General features: G+C 54.7%; 1 protein-coding gene across 5 annotated transcripts in view; it reads left to right on the top strand.

The window, feature by feature from the left end:
• TNPO2 (transportin 2) overlaps positions 1 to 16,523 on the top strand; it is a 17,045-nt gene extending 522 nt beyond the window's left edge. The window contains exons 1-25 of one of the 5 annotated variants that reach the window (XM_005881556.2): positions 26 to 117; positions 1,215 to 1,326; positions 2,596 to 2,671; positions 2,758 to 2,907; positions 4,807 to 4,913; positions 5,008 to 5,141; positions 5,222 to 5,303; positions 5,378 to 5,500; positions 5,608 to 5,726; positions 6,747 to 6,807; positions 6,907 to 7,072; positions 7,258 to 7,410; positions 10,154 to 10,379; positions 10,573 to 10,744; positions 11,206 to 11,292; positions 11,371 to 11,478; positions 11,564 to 11,722; positions 12,266 to 12,353; positions 12,537 to 12,635; positions 13,186 to 13,281; positions 13,575 to 13,680; positions 13,947 to 14,046; positions 14,126 to 14,200; positions 14,314 to 14,440; positions 14,520 to 16,523. In XM_005881556.2, the coding sequence (XP_005881618.1) occupies positions 1,228 to 1,326; positions 2,596 to 2,671; positions 2,758 to 2,907; positions 4,807 to 4,913; positions 5,008 to 5,141; positions 5,222 to 5,303; positions 5,378 to 5,500; positions 5,608 to 5,726; positions 6,747 to 6,807; positions 6,907 to 7,072; positions 7,258 to 7,410; positions 10,154 to 10,379; positions 10,573 to 10,744; positions 11,206 to 11,292; positions 11,371 to 11,478; positions 11,564 to 11,722; positions 12,266 to 12,353; positions 12,537 to 12,635; positions 13,186 to 13,281; positions 13,575 to 13,680; positions 13,947 to 14,046; positions 14,126 to 14,200; positions 14,314 to 14,421 (2,694 nt within the window). In that variant the 5' untranslated portion in view covers positions 26 to 117; positions 1,215 to 1,227 and the 3' untranslated portion in view covers positions 14,422 to 14,440; positions 14,520 to 16,523. Of the gene's footprint in view, positions 1 to 25; positions 118 to 1,214; positions 1,327 to 2,595; positions 2,672 to 2,757; positions 2,908 to 4,806; positions 4,914 to 5,007; positions 5,142 to 5,221; positions 5,304 to 5,377; positions 5,501 to 5,607; positions 5,727 to 6,746; positions 6,808 to 6,906; positions 7,073 to 7,257; positions 7,411 to 10,153; positions 10,380 to 10,572; positions 10,745 to 11,205; positions 11,293 to 11,370; positions 11,479 to 11,563; positions 11,723 to 12,265; positions 12,354 to 12,536; positions 12,636 to 13,185; positions 13,282 to 13,574; positions 13,681 to 13,946; positions 14,047 to 14,125; positions 14,201 to 14,313; positions 14,441 to 14,519 lie in introns of those variants that run through there. The other 4 variants (XM_005881554.2, XM_005881552.2, XM_014529453.1 and 1 more) reach the window with 4 other exon arrangements.
• The last annotated feature ends 1,867 nt before the right edge of the window (positions 16,524 to 18,390 follow it).

The following is an 18,390-nucleotide window of genomic DNA, read 5'->3' as shown; positions in this document are numbered from 1 at the left end:
GGCTTGGGGGGCGGGGCCTCGGAGCCCGGTCCGCTCTTGGTGCCGAGAGAATCCGGCCAGTGGGGCGCCTAGGGTCGGACTGGAGATCATCTGATTGGGGGACGTCGCGAGGATCGGGTGTGTGCGGGGTGGGGGGTGCTCTTCGGTGGGGCTTGGTTGGGTCTCCTTGGTTGAGGCCGCATTGAAAAGTTGGGGGCTCTTTTGGGCTCTGATAGGAGGGTCGTCAGACTTCGGCCTAGAGGGCTTTTCTGGATCCGTTGGGGGGAGTGCCCCAGGGGTGGTTCGGCCCGGCCTGATTGGGGGGAATCCGCAGGGATCGACGAGGGGGGTTTCCGGCTGGAGATGGTGTGGGGGCTTGTCCAAACTTGATGGGGGGAAGCAGCGGAGATCCGTCGGCAGGAGATGCTGCTGACCGGGCGGAGGGCGGGAATGGGGGCCAGGCTTGGCCAGACCTGCCTGGGGGAAAGGGACAGGGACCTACCTGCTTCTGTCGCAGGGTGGGCATCCTTGACTGGCTCTCTCTCTCTCTCTCTCTCTCTCTCTCTCTCTCTCTCGGAGAGGCAAGCGGCCTGATTCAGGGGAATCGCTGGTCCAGCTAGGCCTGAAACGGGAGGCCAGGGGAATCGCTGGTCCAGCTAGGCCTGAAACGGGAGTCTGGTGGTATCCGGCTGAGCTGGATTAGGGGAGGCGGCAGGGATCATGGATATCGGAACGCCTTGGGATGGTGCACCTAGGGAGGCTCAGGGACCAGACCCCCAGGCCTCGGCAGAGGATGTGGCGGAGCTTGAGGTCTCAATTTCGGGAGAAGGGGGATCTGCTTGCAATGGAGAGACCACGGGGGCCAGAGGTTATCGAGGTCTGGGGCAGGGTACCTGGTTGGAGAAGTGGCTGGACCCTCGAAACCTCAGGGGCTGCAGAACGCCCCCCCCCCTCCCCGCTCTGCCCGCCAGATGATGATCCACCGGGCCCAGCCACTGCCTCCCATGGCCCGTTTCCACATCTCCCTGCCTGTTCTCCCAAGCTCACTACTGTGCCACCGTGAATGGTGCAGATTGCTGGGATCCCACCCCCCCCCCACCCCCCCGCACTTAGGTTGGCTGAATTGGCAGCAGCACTCCTCTGATTACACTTCCGCTGCCAACTCTTTGGGTCTCAGTCCCGTCTCACACAGAGCCCCGGTGACCGAGCCCTGACCCGAGCTCCTATCCCTGCAGCTTGCCTTGCACCATGGACTGGCAGCCAGACGAGCAGGGTCTGCAGCAGGTCCTACAGCTGCTTAAAGACTCGCAGTCACCCAATACAGCCACTCAGCGAATCGTGCAGGATGTATCCTTCCTTCTGGGCCTGGGGGAACTGGGCAGACATCTGCATCCCTGAAGGCCACAGAGGATGGGGCCCATCCCCTAATCCCTTGACAGAGAATTAAGGGTTAGAATTTTTGGGTCCCATTTCCAGAAGAAATGTGACTCTGGGGTTGGGGGGGATGACACCTCTAGTTGGGATTCAACTTTTGTTTAGGTTCATGGTTAAAAATTTTTTTCGATTGGTTGTTCAAAATACTTTTTAAAATAATTAAACTTAAAAAAATATTTTTTTATTGATTTCAGAGAGGGAGGGAGAGATAGAAACATCAGTGATGAGAGAGAACCATTGATTGCCTGCCTCCTGCATGTCCCCCACTGGGAAGAGCCTGCCTCCTCCATGTCCTGTCTAGGAATCGAACCATGACCTGGTTTATAGGTTGACACTCAACCACTGAGCCATGCCAGCCGGGTCTATACATACTTAAACTTAAAATACTTAAACCATTGGCAAGTTTCCTTTTTTGTTGTTGTTATATCACCTAAGGATATTTTTCCATTGATTTTTGGAGAGAGTGAAAGGGGGGAGGGAGGAAGTTGAGAGAGAGAGATTGATTGGTTGCCTCCCCCACCAGGGTGGGAATCAAACCTTACAACCCATGTATATGCCCTTGACGGAATCAAACCTGTCTGTGTGCTGGCAAACATGCTCTCACTTCTTTTTTTTCCCATATATTTTTATTGATTTGAGAGAGAGAGAGAGAGAGAGAGAAACATCAGCGATGAGAGAGCATCATTGATCGGCTGCCTCCTGCATGCCTCCTAGTGTGGCTCGAGCCTGGAACCCAGGCATGTGCTCTTGACAGGAATCGAACCCGGGACCCTTCAGTCCACAGGCTGGTGCTCTATCCACTGAGCCAAACCAGCTAGGGCAACGCTCTCACTTCTGAGCCACACTGGCCAGGGCTCGGATTCCTTTTTTTTTTTTTTTAAAGCAGACAACATTGGATTGCTAGTAAGCAGAGCTGAGTAGCAGCTGCCATCTTCACACAGAGCCAGGTCTGCCAATCCTTACCTGCTCTGGCCAGGTCTTCAAGAGTGGTGAGGAGCTCAGGGATGCTCCCTCACCTCCTGGATGCATTTGACATGACTGAAATACTGCATTGTTGTAGGCATGGGGATGGACAGGTGGCTGCCTGGTCCCAGAGGTCAGAGGTCCTGCCAGCTACATGGTAGGAAGGGGGCCCCACCGGGGGAAGGCCCTTGTCTCCCAAGTCCCTTAACAACCTGACAGAAACTCAAACAACTGAACCAGTTTCCCGACTTCAACAACTACCTGATCTTTGTCCTGACCAGACTCAAGTCAGAAGGTATGAGGCCCTCGATGCCCCGCCATGCAGGCTAGACCCCCACCCGCTCCCCTGTGGTCCCCTGAGCCGCAGCTCTCATCCCCCAGATGAGCCTACTCGCTCTCTCAGCGGCCTCATCCTCAAGAACAATGTGAAGGCGCATTACCAGAGCTTCCCGCCGCCTGTGGCGGACTTCATCAAGCAGGAGTGTCTGAACAACATCGGAGATGCCTCATCCCTCATCCGAGCCACCATAGGTAAGGGGGTGGGAGCAGCAGGAGTCAGCCTGTGATGACGCCCTGAGCCCTTCCTCTCAGCCAGGAAGCATCTCAAAATGTTAAGGCTATTGATTCACCATGGATGGTAGAACTATTACTACTGCCATTTTGCAGATAAGGAAACTGAGGCACAGAGAGGTTGAGGGCTTGTCTGGTAAGTAGCAGAGCTCAGGAGTGACCAGTGCAGGTCCATGCTCTGAACCACTCCTTCCTGAAATAGCCATTCTTGCTTGGGAGGCAGTCACCCAGTGCCCAGAATTTTGTGTTAGGTCCTGAGGGCTCAGCAGATTAAAATCAGAGCTCCCTACCCTTGTGGAGCTTCCTGTCATTAGTGAGTTAGCTTTGCCTTGGAGACTTCCTGATTCCTGGAAGGCTGCCTGAGGGAGTTAACAGAAGGATGACCACAATTTTCGAGCAATCTTTGTCAGCTCTTAAAACTTGCTTTTAAAAGGGTGTTGTATGTAACTATTTTAAGTGAAAAGACAGATGCGCTTACCCTAAGGCAGCAGTTCTCAACCTGTGGGTCGCGACCCCTTTGGGGGTTGAACGACCCTTTCACAGGGGTCGCCTAAGACCATCGGAAAACATATATAATTACATATTGTTTTTGTGATTAATCACTATGCTTTAATTATGTTCAATTTGTAACAATGAAATTGGGGGTCACCACAACATGAGGAACTGTATTAAAGGGTCACGGCATTAGGAAGGTTGAGAACCACTGCCCTAAGGGAAGGTAGTCTTAAAATGAAATAAAGACAGAAAAATAGTGTTAAATTTGAGATAGATGCTGGGACCTACCACAAGGTCAGCCCTGGCTTTTGTTAAGAGACCCATAGCCCCAGCAATACACCCTCACTCCCCACATGCCAGCAGAAGGACCTCAATTCACCAAGTGCATTCTGGGTGTCAGGCTCTGCTCTGGATACTTGATTTACGTCACTGAAGTTTCCCAATAGCCCTGGTAGGCTGGTGGTCTTTGTTCCCACTGAGGCACAGAAAGGTTAGGTGATGTGGCCAACGTCACACAGGGATGGGACGGACTGCATTCACAGTCTACCTCAGGGAGCACCTTTACTAGCAGAGCTGTAAGCCAGGGTCATCTGGAGTGTTGGCACTGGCAGCAGCTTCCCCTAGGAAAGACTGCCACCTCCTGGCTTTAAATATTATCTCCACACTGACATCACCCACGTTCAGCCCAGCTGCCAAACCCCTGTACTGCCTTCATCCTTCATTCAGATGCCTACTGCAGGTTGTACTTGGGTTTCCAGTAAGCAGTACAAGGTCTCAGGAAGCCATGTGGCCCTCTTGGACCTGCTCCCTGCCCCTCCCAGCCCTCACCTCCTTCTGCTCAGGCCCTGTGGTTCCTTATCCATCTGTAATCTCTCCAGGCATGCCCCTGCCCTCAGGCCTTTGCACCTGCCATTCTCTGCCTGGGATGCTCTTTACCCAGGGACCCGGATGCTGCTCCCTCATTTCCTTCAGGCCTTTGCTCAGATATCAAGATGTCACTTGGAGGAGGCTCTGGACACCCAGTTTTAAGTTGCTACCCTCGTCCTCAGCCCTTGCTAGCCATCTTCTCTGCTTTATTTCCCCCTTTAGCTCTTGGCATATAGCCTCCCAGGTTTTTTGCAGGTTTATGTTGACCTAGCAGCCTCCCTCACTAGACAGACAGCTCCTGTGGGCAGGGACTTTGTATTTAGTTCTGTGCTGCATCCCGAGACCTGGAACTGAGCTGATTTACAGTAAGGCTCAGAGGATCTCAAAAGGTGTGTGGGGCTCACAGGGAGAGCATCCTAAGAGTGGCAGGGAGAACTGGGGTGCCGAGCAAGCCCACCTGCACCCAGCCTGAGGCAGCGTCCTTTCCTGGCCGCCCAGGCATTCTCATCACCACCATCGCTTCCAAGGGTGAGCTGCAGATGTGGCCTGAGCTGCTGCCCCAGCTGTGCAACCTGCTCAACTCGGAGGATTACAACACATGTGAGGTAGGCCATGGGCCATGGCCCCCCACCCCCCGCCCCCAAGTGGGAACCAGGACTGGACCTAGACCCGCATCTATGTATGTTCCTCACTATTCAGGGAGCCTTTGGCGCCCTGCAGAAGATCTGTGAAGACTCGTCTGAGCTCCTGGATAGCGATGCCCTCAACAGGCCCCTCAACATCATGATCCCCAAGTTCCTGCAGTTCTTCAAGCACTGCAGCCCCAAGATCCGGTGGGTGCAGCTCCCCAGGGGTCTGCAGGGGGCCTGGAGTAGGCAGGGCGGGGGTGACCCACATGCCCACTCCCTGCCAGGTCCCATGCCATCGCCTGTGTGAACCAGTTCATCATGGACCGGGCCCAGGCGCTGATGGACAATATTGACACTTTCATTGAGGTGGGCTGCCAGGCTGGGGGTGAGCAGGGTGAGGGCCAGGGTCCCTGCTGTGGCTGACCCTCCCCTCCCTGCAGCACCTGTTTGCCCTGGCTGTGGACGATGACCCTGAGGTGCGGAAGAATGTGTGCCGCGCCCTGGTGATGCTGCTGGAAGTGCGAATCGACAGGCTTATCCCCCACATGCATAGCATCATCCAGGTGTGCACACCCCGGCCAGCCTGGGTGGGTGCTGTGGGGCTGGGGGCACAGCGGGTATCACCCCCAGCTGGGCAGGGCCTTCAGCTTTTCTCACTCCACTCCCCTAGTATATGCTGCAGAGGACCCAGGACCATGACGAGAATGTGGCCCTTGAGGCCTGTGAGTTCTGGCTGACGCTGGCCGAACAGCCCATCTGCAAGGACGTCCTGGCCTCCCACCTGGTCCAGTGAGTGTCTCTCCTGTGTGCTGTCCCACCCCAGCCTCCACCTTTCCTGTTTCAGCTTACCTTCTATACCTGCACACACTTTTGTTCAGTTTTTACTGATTTCAGAGGGGAAGGAAGAGGGAGAGAGAAGTATCAATGATGAAAGCGAATCACTGATTGGCTGCCTCCTGCTTGTCCCCTACTTGGGATCCAGCCCACAACCCAGGCATGTGCCCTGATCAGGAATTATAGGTCGATACTTAACCACTGGGCAACACTCGCTGGGTGCCTGCATATATTTTGGAAGATATGAATGTAGCTTTAGTGACTTAAAAGTTAGTTAAGTTATAGATGGAATAAATGAGAAGTCGAGAGAGGCTTTAGGCATAGTTGGGTCCAGGTGCTCAAAGGATGTGAAAGGCATCTGTCTAGTCTCAGATCTACTTCCTCTCCATTGGCTTTGTTCTCAGGCATGACCTTCCCTCCTGGCTGTGGCCTTCTACAGCTTTACAGCTTAGGAACCTCTGAAAAAGAATTCCCTCTTGACCAGTATCTCCAGCAAAACTCCTAGGGTCAGCTTGGATCACTCACCTATTCCCAAGTCAGCGAAGACTAATCACAGTTTCCAATCCCAAGGTACATGGGCGCCAGCGGATGGGGCTGGCTGCCTTGCCTGTTTGCTCCCCTCACCTGGCCCCATCCCAGGGAAGTTCCTGGTGACTGGGCCACATGTCCCTGCCTTAGGAGAACTAGGGGTCAGGCACTGTTCTAAGCTCAGTGTATTCAGAGGTGTCCAGGTCTGGGTCAAGAGCCTTCCTGTGGAGCCAGAAGTGGTGTCAGCTCTGTGCCTGTCACAGTGGCTGAGACTAGGTTGGGGTAGCTCCCATTAAGGGAAATGAAGGGATGCGGGGCCAGCAGAATCACTGTGCGCTCTACAGTCTGCCCTTGACACTCCCGCCTGTACCTCTGCTTTCCTCTTGCCCAGGCTTTCAATTCCCCCAGGGCACCCTGCCTCCCAGTGAATAGCCTCTCTCCCAACAGGTTGATCCCTATCCTGGTGAATGGGATGAAGTACTCGGAAATCGACATTATCCTGCTCAAGGTCAGCTGGGCTGACCACCGGGCACAGGCAGGTGGGTGAGGGCGGTGGGGGGTTGGGGCTGGGGCTCTGGTGGTGCTTAGTGGTTTGTCTGGCCCACAGGGAGATGTGGAAGAGGACGAGGCAGTCCCCGACAGCGAGCAGGACATTAAGCCCCGCTTCCACAAGTCGCGCACGGTGACACTGCCCCACGAGGCCGAGAGGCCTGACGGCTCTGAGGATGCTGAGGATGACGATGACGATGATGCTTTATCGGACTGGAATCTGAGTGCGTGGCCGGGCAGGAGGGGTGATGGGTGGTGGGGCTGGAAGGTGAGGAGGAACTTACTTGGAGCAGATCGTGAAGATCATCCTAATCGTGATCTCTGACCTGGGGGTGTGGTGAGGAGGCCCTGCCTGATGGGCTTCCCTGCGCCTGCCTCCCCCTCCCCACAACTTCCCTTCCTGTCCCAGGAAAGTGCTCCGCGGCTGCACTGGATGTCTTGGCCAATGTCTTCCGGGAGGAACTATTGCCCCACCTCCTTCCCCTGCTCAAGGGCCTCCTCTTTCACCCTGAATGGGTCGTCAAGGAGTCGGGCATCCTAGTGCTGGGCGCCATCGCTGAAGGTGAGTGCCCTGGCTGTCCTGACTGCCTGACCTCTGACCCTTGTGCTAGCATGACACGGGCTGGCCTAGGCGGAGCTGCCTGCGGGCAGAGAGGTGATGGACCTCATCCCTGAGTTCCCTCCAGAGGCCTGCTCAGCCTCTCCAGACAGATCTGGGATTTGAATCTCAGCCTATGAGCCTTAAAGGAACCCCAGACCCTGAAATGCAAACCCTCTCCTTAATTCTCATAGACATGCAATTCTATGAGGCCGTAGCATAATTATAGCTACAACAGTAATGTCACTTCCGCAGTGCATGTCCCGTGGCAGGCAGCCTGTTCTATGGGCTCAGTCCGACCTGATGAGATGGGAATCATAGATGGAGACACTAAGGTACAGAGGGATGTTCATCACCTCCCCAGTTACCCAGGGTGCAGCTGAGCCTCAAACCTGCTCCCTGGCTGCGGGGCTGGCCTGCCAGAATGAGAAGTGTGCCGTGGTCGTGTTTCTACAAATTCACATGGTGGCTATTACTGATGTGGCTTTCGAGCGCGCTTTGTCCTGATGGAATGTACAGCTTGAATGAACCAGAGGGCTTTTCGAGTCTGTTACCGGCATCACTTGTGACTGTCTCAGCATCCAGGCCTGTCCTAAAAAATAAGTTCAGCTCTAGCTGGTTTGTCTGAGTGGATAGTGCATCAGCCTGCGGACTGAAGGGCCTGGGTTCGGTTCCAGTCAAGGGCATGTGCCCAGGTTGCACACTGGATCCCCAGTGGGCGCACGCAGGAGGCAGCTGATCAATGATTCTCTTATCATTGATATTTCTATCTCTCCCTCTCCCTTCCTCTCTGAAATTAATACAAATTTTAAAAAATTAAGATAAGCTCAGGAGCCCTCACCCTGGAGAGCTTTCAAAATTTATCTAAGGAGAGGTTCCCTCACATTAGGTATTCTACATATTCATGAAAAAGAACTGGAGGAACTAACATTAAGCCAGTAAAAACAGGTCTCTTGTCTTAGATTATTAGGGGGTGTGCTATTATCTGTGTTCTCTAATTAAAAGAGCGTTGACCTATGAACCAGGAGGTTAGGGCACATGCCCAGGTTATAGGCTTGAGCCCTAGTAGGGGTCATGCCGGAGGCAGCTGATCGATGATTATCTCTCATTATTGATGTTCCTGTCTCTCTCCCTCTCCCTTCCTCTCTCTGAAATCAATAAAAACATACTTAAGAGAAAAAGATAAGCCCTGGCCAGTTTGCCTCAGTGGTAGAGCATCAGCTCGGGGACCAAGGAGTTTCGGTTTTATTCCCATCCCTGGTGGTCGGTAGGGGCTTGCGAGGAAGGCAACCAATCGATGTGTGTCTCACGTTGATGTTTCTCTATGTCTATCTCTATCTCTATCTCTATATCTCTCTATCTGCCTCCTTGCCTCCTTCCACTCTAAAAATCAATGGAAGCCCTGGCCAGCTTGGCTCAGTGGATAGAGCATCGGCCTGCGGACTGGGGGGTCGCAGGTTTGATTCTGGTCAGGGGCACATGCCTGGGTTTCAGGCTCGATCCCCAGTGGGGGGCGTGCAGGAGGCAGCTGATCAATGATTCTTTCTCATCATCCATGTTTCCATCTCTCTTTCCCTCTCCCTTCCTCTCTGAAATCAATAAAAATATAAAAAATAAAAATAAAAAAATAAAAATCAATGGAAAAAAATATCGTCAGGTGAGGATTAAAAAAAAAAAAGACATACTCATGTTTTTTTTAAAAAAGAAAGATGAAAAATAGAGAAAGAAATATCACAAACATCCAGGAAAAGTTTCAAAAGAAACCTTTGTGGTCACTGCCCACAAAGCCTGAGTGAGTGTGCAGCCCGGTCATCTATGAATTAATGAGTGACCATGTTGAGGTGGAGCTGATGGCAAAGAAAGGTTTGCCCTGTTGTGGCTTCCCCTCCTGACCCTACTTTTCACTGACTCAAACTTTTTTCATTACTGACTTTAGAGAGGAAGAGAGAAACATTGATTTGTTGTCCCACTTATTTATGCATTCATTGGTTGGTTCTTTTTGTTGTTAATCCTCATCTGAGGATATTTTTCCATTGATTTTTAGAAAGGGTGGAAGGAAGGAAAGGAGGAAAAGAGGGTGTGGAGAGAGAGAGAAAGAAACATCCATGTGAGAGACACATCAATTGGTTGCCTCCTGCACCCGCCCCAACCGGGGCTGGAAATTCAACCTACAATCCAGGTATGTGTCCTTTATCGGGAAGCGAACCCATGATCTTTGGTGCACGGACTGACTCTAACCACTGAGTCACAGCCCAGGGCCATTGGTTGATTCTTTTTTTAAAAAAATATATTTTTATTGATTTTTTTACAGAGAGGAAGGGAGAGGGATAGAGAGTTAGAAACATCGATCAGCTGCCTCCTGCACACCGCCTACTGGGGATGTGCCCGCAACTAAGGTACATGCCCTTGACCAGAATCGAACCTGGGACCCTTCAGTCCTCAGGCCGACACACTATCCACTGAGCCAAACTGGTTAGGGCAATTGATTGATTCTTGTATGTGCCCTGATGGGAGATGGATCACATAACCTTGGCATATTAGGACGCTGCTCTAACCAACTGACCTACTAGGTCAGGGCTCTGAGCTAGTTATTTAACCTCTGAGCCTCAGTTTCCCCCTCTGACAGGTTCGGCTGATCCTCTCCCCTAAAGAGTGGGTGTGGCTAGGCTCAACTGGACTCAGGATTGTCCCTATGCTGTCCTTACAGGCTGTATGCAGGGCATGGTACCCTACCTTCCCGAGCTGATCCCACACCTCATCCAGTGCCTGTCGGACAAGAAGGCCCTGGTTCGTTCCATTGCCTGCTGGACGCTGAGTCGCTACGCCCACTGGGTGGTCAGCCAGCCGCCAGACATGCACCTCAAGCCTCTGATGACAGAACTGCTCAAGCGCATCCTAGATGGCAACAAGAGGGTGCAGGAGGCAGCCTGCAGGTGACCCCTGGCCCCCGGCCCCCCAGTCCTTACCCCCTGCGCCGCTGGCTGCCATCCGGGAAGTGATGACACTCATTACCTCTGATAGTCGCTGATTTCTAACGTATTCGTACTGGCTGATCCCGGGTGCTCTGTCTGCTTCTGGCCCAGCCCCCACCTGTAGATGCCCACTGAGCCCTTTCTCCCCTTCTAGTGCCTTTGCCACCCTGGAGGAGGAGGCCTGCACAGAGCTGGTGCCCTACCTCAGCTATATCCTGGACACTCTTGTCTTTGCCTTTGGCAAGTACCAGCATAAGAACCTGCTCATCCTCTATGATGCCATCGGCACCCTGGCTGACTCTGTGGGCCACCATCTCAACCAGCCGGTGAGACCCCACAGCACCTCCCTCTTCCCGATTCCCTGCTTACCTGTGGCATCCAGGGACCTGGCGGTGACCCCGTGTTGCACACCAGGGACATGGCCATGACCTCGACAGGTAGACAGAGAGCCCTGGCCCCTGCCCTCGCCCTTTCCCAGTCTAGTGGGGGAGACAAACAGTTATGAAACAGCATGGTAAGTGCTGTGCTGGGAGCTCAGGGGCCTGCGGGTAGCAGGAGGCTGACCCAGGCTCCTGAAGGGGCAGTGGTGGATAGGTCGGGGCTTGGGATGGGTGAGAAGAACTGGTGGTCTGGCTGGATGGCCAGGCCTTGCAGGATCCCATGAGACACAGTGGGGAGCCAGGCCTCATTGCTCAGGCAATAGATGCTCATGGGTCATAGGGAGCCCTGTTGGTTCCCAGACTGCCACCTTTGCCCAGAGAGCCCCAACTTCCTGCTTCCCCTCCAGGAATACATCCAGAAGCTGATGCCTCCGCTCATCCAGAAGTGGAACGAGCTCAAGGATGAAGACAAGGACCTCTTTCCTCTGCTGGAGGTGGGTGGGCTTCAGGCTCCCTCCCACAGTCCTGCCCCACCCCACCCAAGTTCACCTCTCCTGCCTTCCTCCCACCAGTGTCTGTCATCCGTGGCCACTGCCCTGCAGAGCGGCTTCCTGCCCTACTGCGAGCCTGTCTACCAGCGCTGCGTCACCCTAGTGCAGAAGACACTGGCCCAGGCCATGGTGAGCACCCACCTGCCCGCTCCTCTGCTGCTGCTCCAGCCCTGGCCTACCGCCCTCACCTTCCTGCCTACCCCTCTGTGCCCAGATGTATACCCAGCACCCTGAGCAGTACGAGGCTCCCGATAAGGACTTTATGATCGTGGCACTAGACCTGCTCAGCGGCCTGGCCGAGGGCCTGGGTGGTCACGTGGAGCAGCTGGTGGCCCGAAGCAACATCATGACACTGCTGTTCCAGTGCATGCAGGTGGGTGGGCACCCTTCGCAGACCTCTCACAGTGATGACACCGAGCAGCCTGTGTGGGCCACCCTGGGGGGGTCACGGTCCCCAAGGACATCAGGGAAAGGGGGCCTATTAAAAAAACTTGTAATTCTTTTAAAAAGGCATTTGATTAAGACATGAGTACAAACTCATTTCAAGGCAACAATGTAGAAAACTTAGAAGTAGAAAATAGAAAACATGAAAGCACAGCCCCTTCCCCATCACCCCCAGCCCATGTATCAGCACTTACATGTGCCCCTTCCTTCTGCAGCAGAAAGCACAGCCCCTTCCCCATCACCCCCAGCCCATGTGTCAGCAGTTACATGTGCCCTGAGCAAGGCACTGGCTCACACGGCCCCTGAGCCCTGGTGTATGTGGGGGCCCGCAGCCTTGGTGCTGGGAAGTGGAAGGGTTAGGCTGTGTTCCTGGGACTGCTCCCCTAGCTGCCCTGAGCTGAGGGATTAGTGGGGACCTCAGCTGGTTGCGGGGAGGGGAGCCGTGCCTTGCTGACCCTGCTCTGACCCCCAGGACTCGATGCCTGAAGTTCGGCAGAGCTCCTTTGCCCTCCTGGGAGACCTCACCAAAGCCTGCTTCATCCACGTCAAGCCCTGTATTGGTACGACACCCATCTCATCCTCACCTCCCAACCCCGCCCTGGCCTCAAGTGATGGAACAACGACCAGGGAGGACTGTGACCGAACTAGGATGTGTTCGTACTGTCTGATGGGGCCTACCCAGCCAGGTCCGGGAGCTCACCCTGCGGGTCCTCCTGCTCAACACCCCTCTTTTCCCCCACCAGCTGAGTTCATGCCCATCCTGGGCACCAACCTGAACCCTGAGTTCATCTCTGTCTGCAACAATGCCACCTGGGCCATTGGCGAGATCTGCATGCAGATGGGTGAGTGCCCTGCAGGTGGGCAGGCTCTGCCCCTCCCCATTGACCTGTTCCTGGCCTGGAGCCTGGCTCTGAGTGACAGGTCCCCTTGAGAGGGTGCTGGTGCTCCTTGAGGAAGGCTCCCATGGGCCAGGGGCAAGTGGGTACCTCTGAGCATTTTCATCAGAGATGGGCCGAATGGCTGAAAGGCCATCTGTGATTGGCTTCTGTAAAGAGGCAGGACAGGAGCCTTGTTCTAATTGGACAATTTGCCACCTCCCCACCCCAAATGCAGTTCCACAGGGATTGGTAGGGAGACTTGGGCAGCTTCCCCTCTCCCCGCAAAGGAGCTGGCCATCTGGCCTCACCTTGGTGTTCATCAGTGACTCTAGGGAAGCTTCTGGTGTTTAGAGGGTGTGGATCTACCTCTGGTTGGCTATGGGTCCTGGCCCAGGAACCAGCTAAGGTTTTTTTGCTCCGTCACTAGATGTGCTTGGCCAGTATCTAGATGCAGCTGTGGTGGTTGGCATGGGTGGCGTGGGCTGTGTGTGGCTCTGACTGTCTGGTCCCTCAGGGGCAGAGATGCAGCCCTACGTGCAGATGGTCCTCAACAACCTGGTGGAGATCATTAACCGGCCCAACACACCCAAGACCCTGCTGGAAAATACAGGTGGGCGCCAGGTCTGGCTGCTGCCGCCCCCTTGCTCGCCTCCTGGAGGTGGGCTTCTTGGCTGGGAGTGTAGTTAAGTGGCCTTGGGAAAGAAACAGGGAAGGTATCTGGAAGGGGTTCTGGGAGGTGAGGCAAGAAAGCTAATGCTGGCTTCCAGGGAAGACCCAAGCTGGGCCGAGCTCCAGGCCCTGGTGGCTGGAAGGAGCTATTCCCCTGTGGCCCGTGGGACGGGGCTTGGTGCCTGGTGCCAGAGGCCCCCCCATGTACTGTCCCGGGGCCACTCGGGGTTGCAGGTCGCCTGACGAGTCCCTCTGCCATTCCAGCCATTACCATCGGCCGCCTGGGCTACGTGTGCCCACAGGAGGTGGCACCCATGCTGCAGCAGTTCATCCGGCCTTGGTGTGTGCTCATCTGTGTGGGGCCTACCGTATGGTGGGCCGGGCGGCAGAGTGGGTGGGACAGGCCCAATCCGTTCCCTTGCCTGTGCCCACCCAGCCCTGCTCACCCTCAGATGCACGTCCCAGCCCCATCACCCTCTGACCCCCTGCTTCCTCCATGCCCCGTAGACACAAGGCCCACCCCAGCCCCTCTACCCACTGCTCCTATGGATGCCCCTCCTGCCCCACCCCTGCCGGCTGATTCCCCCCTGCTCACCTTCCCCACAGGTGCACATCCCTCAGGAACATCAGGGACAATGAGGAGAAGGACTCAGCCTTCCGAGGCATCTGCATGATGATAGGCGTCAACCCCGGGGGCGTCGTGCAGGTTGGGGCGGCTGGGCTCTGAGGGAAGGCACTGGGGCTGGGCTCGGGCGGCCCCTCACATGGGATCCGTCACATTTCAGGACTTTATTTTCTTCTGCGATGCTGTAGCCTCCTGGGTGAGCCCCAAGGATGACCTTCGGGACATGTTTTATAAGGTGAGGCCCCTGCTTCGCCCTGATGTGGTCCCAGGAGGTGGCAGGGGGAAGGCTCTCTGGGGAGAGAGGCTGAGTTCATCTGCTCTGTTCTGGTGTCCCTCCCCGACCCGCAGATTCTCCATGGCTTCAAAGACCAAGTTGGAGAGGAAAACTGGCAGCAGTTCTCAGAGCAGTTCCCGCCGTTGCTCAAGGAGAGGTTGGCTGCCTTCTACGGGGTCTAGAGGAGCATTGAGACTGCCGGTGAGGAGGCTGCATGTAGGGGCTGGTGCTGTCATCCGGGCTGAGGGAGCACAGGCCCTGATTCTTCCTCTCCCTGCAGGTTTCTGTCTGCGTCGTCATCGGAGGGGTGGCTGGGGAGCACACCGCGTCCAGAAGTTGCCGTGCCCTGGTCAAGGGGGGTTAGGGAGGAGTGAGTGGGACCCAAATCCAGATGCCTTCCCTGCCCATCTACCTGCCATGCCTGGCCTGTGTGGCTGGCAGTGGTGGGCAGGTGGGTGGGGCCTCCACACTCGTCCTACAAATGGGAGGGGGGTGGGACTTCTTGGCAGCAAGGGCCCCTTTCTCTAAGTAGGGTCACCCCAGGCAGCCCACACGGGCCAGCCATGTGGGAGGGAAGAATCAACACCGCCGACCGAATCCAGCTTAGGGTGAGGCAGGGGGAAAGCAGGCGGGTAGGGGGGGTCCCTGTAGAGGTGCGGACACACACGTACACACGTGGCTACACGCATGTGTGGGCGCTGCAGCCAGCTAGGCTGGGTCAGCTGCCCCACCATTTCCCTGACTGCATGGAGACAGTAGAATTAGTGAACCCCTGAGTTAACCCATGAGGCCTTCCGTGTAACCTGCATCTAGAGTTTAAGACGCTTCAGCCGTTTTACCAGAATTGATGATGATTGGGGAGGGCTGGGTGGGTTGGGGTCCTTTGCTGGGAACCCAGGGCGGGATAAGAGGATGGCCACCTTGGGGCTGCCCTGTCAGCACACACACACACTTTGGACCTGCTCAGCACACTTCTGCCAGCTCTACGGCAGCCGCAGCCACCATGTCCCTCTCCTTGTCTCATCCCAGCCAGAAGAGTGGGGACCAGAGGAGTGGCTAGGGCTGGTCAGAGGTCTCCCTTCCTCCCTCCCTTGTGCTCCAGTGACATGAAGACACTGGGCTGGGGCCTTTTTCTGGAAGAGAGCTGCAGTGGCCAGAGCGGCTGACACCTACCCCTGCCTCTTTCCACAAGCGTGTCCATTTAAAGGGCAGTCTGTTTCTCTGTGCTCCTGAGAGTCCTCCTCAAGTTCCAGGCCCAAGTTTTTATAATAAGGGCTGGGGCATTTAATTGATGTTGATGAGACAAAAGCTTATGCTTTGCCAGCAAGAAGGAAAGCAAGGGCTTAGAGGAGGAGTGGTGAGGCCCTGAGTCTTCCTGTTCATCACTGCTCCCAGCGGACCCAAGAGCCTACCAGATTGGGGCAGTGATTCTAGGGATCCTTCTGGGATTGGCCAGGGATATGGTCACAGTGAGAGAGGATCCCCTAGAACTAGAGGGAATGTGATTCTGAGTTGGCCTAGAAATGAAGCTGGGCCCTGCAGCCCCCCTAATGTTTTCTTTTTTCTCCTCCCCTGCTTTTTACTTTAGGGATCCCTTTAGGGGCTTTGGGGGGGGTCTGATGATTCCTGCATCTTGGGGCCTGCTCCATCCATCCCACTGGGTTCTTGGACCCTGCCCCCATCATAGTCCTGTGTCTTCTCAGACAGGGTCAGGCCCTGCCTCTATTCCAAGGGGCACTTGGTGCACATTCCATAAACTCAGCTGGTTCCCCCTCCCCCTTGAAACTCCAGCAGGTCTCTGGAAGCCATTTGTAAAAAAGAAAAAAGAAAAAAAAATTTTAATACCATTTAATTTCCTGGTAATTCCAATTCTTTGGAGCATCCTCTGCTGGGTCTTGGGGTGTGTGGACTGGATTGGCTGGCTGATGGGTTTGGAAACTCCTCCACCCAGGATGAGGGTCTCCAATTGCCTTCAGGGAAGTGGGAGTCTGGTTCATTGTCTTATTTTTTTTTTTAACTATTTAATTTTAATTTATTTTTGGTTGATTTTTGCACAACGAAGTTGTAGCTTCTCACCCTCCCCTGCCCTGGGCTGTGGACCCTGACTGGCCTCGATCCACAGTCCCACTTGCTCCCATGTCCCTCCTTCCCCTTCACCCTCTTCCTCCTGCGGGCTCCAGGGTCTGTCCATTTGTTACCGTGCTGTGCTGGGGATTGGCGCCGAGGTGGCGTGAGATTCCACTTGTGTAGAACTTTGTTGAGTAAAGATCAGTTTCTTGTGAAACCTCGGTCTCCACCTGGTCTCCTGTGTCCTTGTCTTTGGCAGTAGAGATGTTGAAAGGAACTGGGAGGCTTTAAGAATGGGGGTGCACAAGATTCAGGAAATAATTGGGGGAGTGGGAAAGGAACTAAGCAATAACAAGGCATATTACTTGGGAGCCTCAGTTTTCCTCCCCGTAGAATGGTTAGGTTAAACGTGAAAGGTAAAGATTAAATGTAATAAATACATGGAGTGCATTCTCTCGGCCATAATTACAGCTCACTGAATGTCCTGAGCTCACTAAAGGGAAACCATTAATATTATAGCCTAAGTTCAAGATCCCCACCTGCCTTAGACTAAACTGACTTCCACACTGGATAGCTGGGCATGTGTTATACAAAGTGCTGAGGTCCCAGAAAACTTCAGTGTTATTGTTCATAGATTCCAAAGAAATAACCCGGAGGACTGGCTGTGAAAGACATGGGTTCATGAGGACTTACATGCGCACCTGTGGTGGTCAGCCAGTGAAGACGGATTGCTAAGTCCCATCAGCCTGTGCACGGGCAGCACCAGGGGCGGCTGGCTGGTGCTGTATAGAGTACAGAACAATGGAGGGGGCTGTGCCTCTCTGAGATCAAAACACTAGCTGTTTACAACTCAGGCTCACATCTAAAAAAGCTTCTCTTTGGCTGTTCTTAGCCCGAGTTGCTGGCCAGGTTCCCAAGGTCTCACAGTCCGCTTACAGATGGCCTTCACTGTATTTCCCAGAGTGGCAGGGGGAGTTGGAACATGGGGAGGGGCCCATGTTCCCATTTGCCATATGGCAAGTTAGACATTTTTGTAGAAAGCTTGGCCCAGCACCAGGCCTGTGGGAGATAGGTAAAATAGCGTCAATTACTAAGGCAAATGAGAAACTGCTGGGCTCTGGAGATGGGCAAGCCTCAGAATAAAAGGTGGCAACCTCAGTATGGCCCAAGGATCACCTGCACCAGCCTGGGGAAAATGCGGACACATCCGACATTAACTCAATGTGTACACTTCAGTGAGGGGAAACAATATAAACAAGGAAGCAGTGACATGTCCCGTAGAGAGGGACAGCGGGAGGGGAGAGGACAGGGGAAGATGGTCGCGATCTCACAGCAGGTCCTCTGGGGAGAGAATGCTTGAACAAAGCGTTGTGGATGCGAGGAGCCTGGCGGAGGGTGCGAATGTTGTGCTATCGCTGCCTGGCTCAAAGGCTCCCGGTCAGGTGCTGTTTTTATCGGTATGATTCACTTCTGTTCCACAAAGCCCCTGCAGTGTAACCGCATGTTTCTAGCTGCGGAAGGAGAGAGGAGTTCGAGTCGCCGCCCCAGACAACCCGGAAAAGGGCTTTGCTTTTCTAATCGGTGCGGTGTCACCCGAGGGCCGCGGTTTTCAAACCAGAGCCGGCTGGCCGGTGTCCGCACCACCGGAGGTGCAGGAACCGCCCTGACCGGTTTGGCTCAGTGGATAGAGCATAGGCCTGCGGACTGAAGGGTCCCAGGTTCGGTTCCGGTCAAGGGCATGTACCTGGGTTGCGGGCTCATCCCCAGTGGGGCGTGTGCAGGAGGCAGCTGATCGATGTTTCTCTCATCGATGTTTCTAACTCTCTATCCCTCTCCCTTCCTCTCTGTAAGAAATCAATAAAATATATCTGAAAAATAAAAATAAAAAACGCAGGAACCAGGAGTCTGCATGTTCCAGGCCTACGCAGCTCCAGAGCGAGACCCCCGGGGCAGGAGGGGGCGAGGAGGGTGTCAGCATCCAGCCAGTTTCACGCGAGCCGCTCACTTCCGGCCGGCGCCTTGACGTCATCAGGCAGAGCCGAAAGTGCCCTCGCGCTGCCTAGGAGACAGGACGCGGGGGCCTG

Source organism: Myotis brandtii, unplaced genomic scaffold (assembly GCF_000412655.1).
Source record: "Myotis brandtii unplaced genomic scaffold, ASM41265v1 scaffold680, whole genome shotgun sequence".
NCBI classification, from domain to species: domain Eukaryota; kingdom Metazoa; phylum Chordata; class Mammalia; order Chiroptera; family Vespertilionidae; genus Myotis; species Myotis brandtii.
Note: the sequence above shows the minus strand (reverse complement) of the source record. Positions and strands in the feature narration are given on the sequence as shown.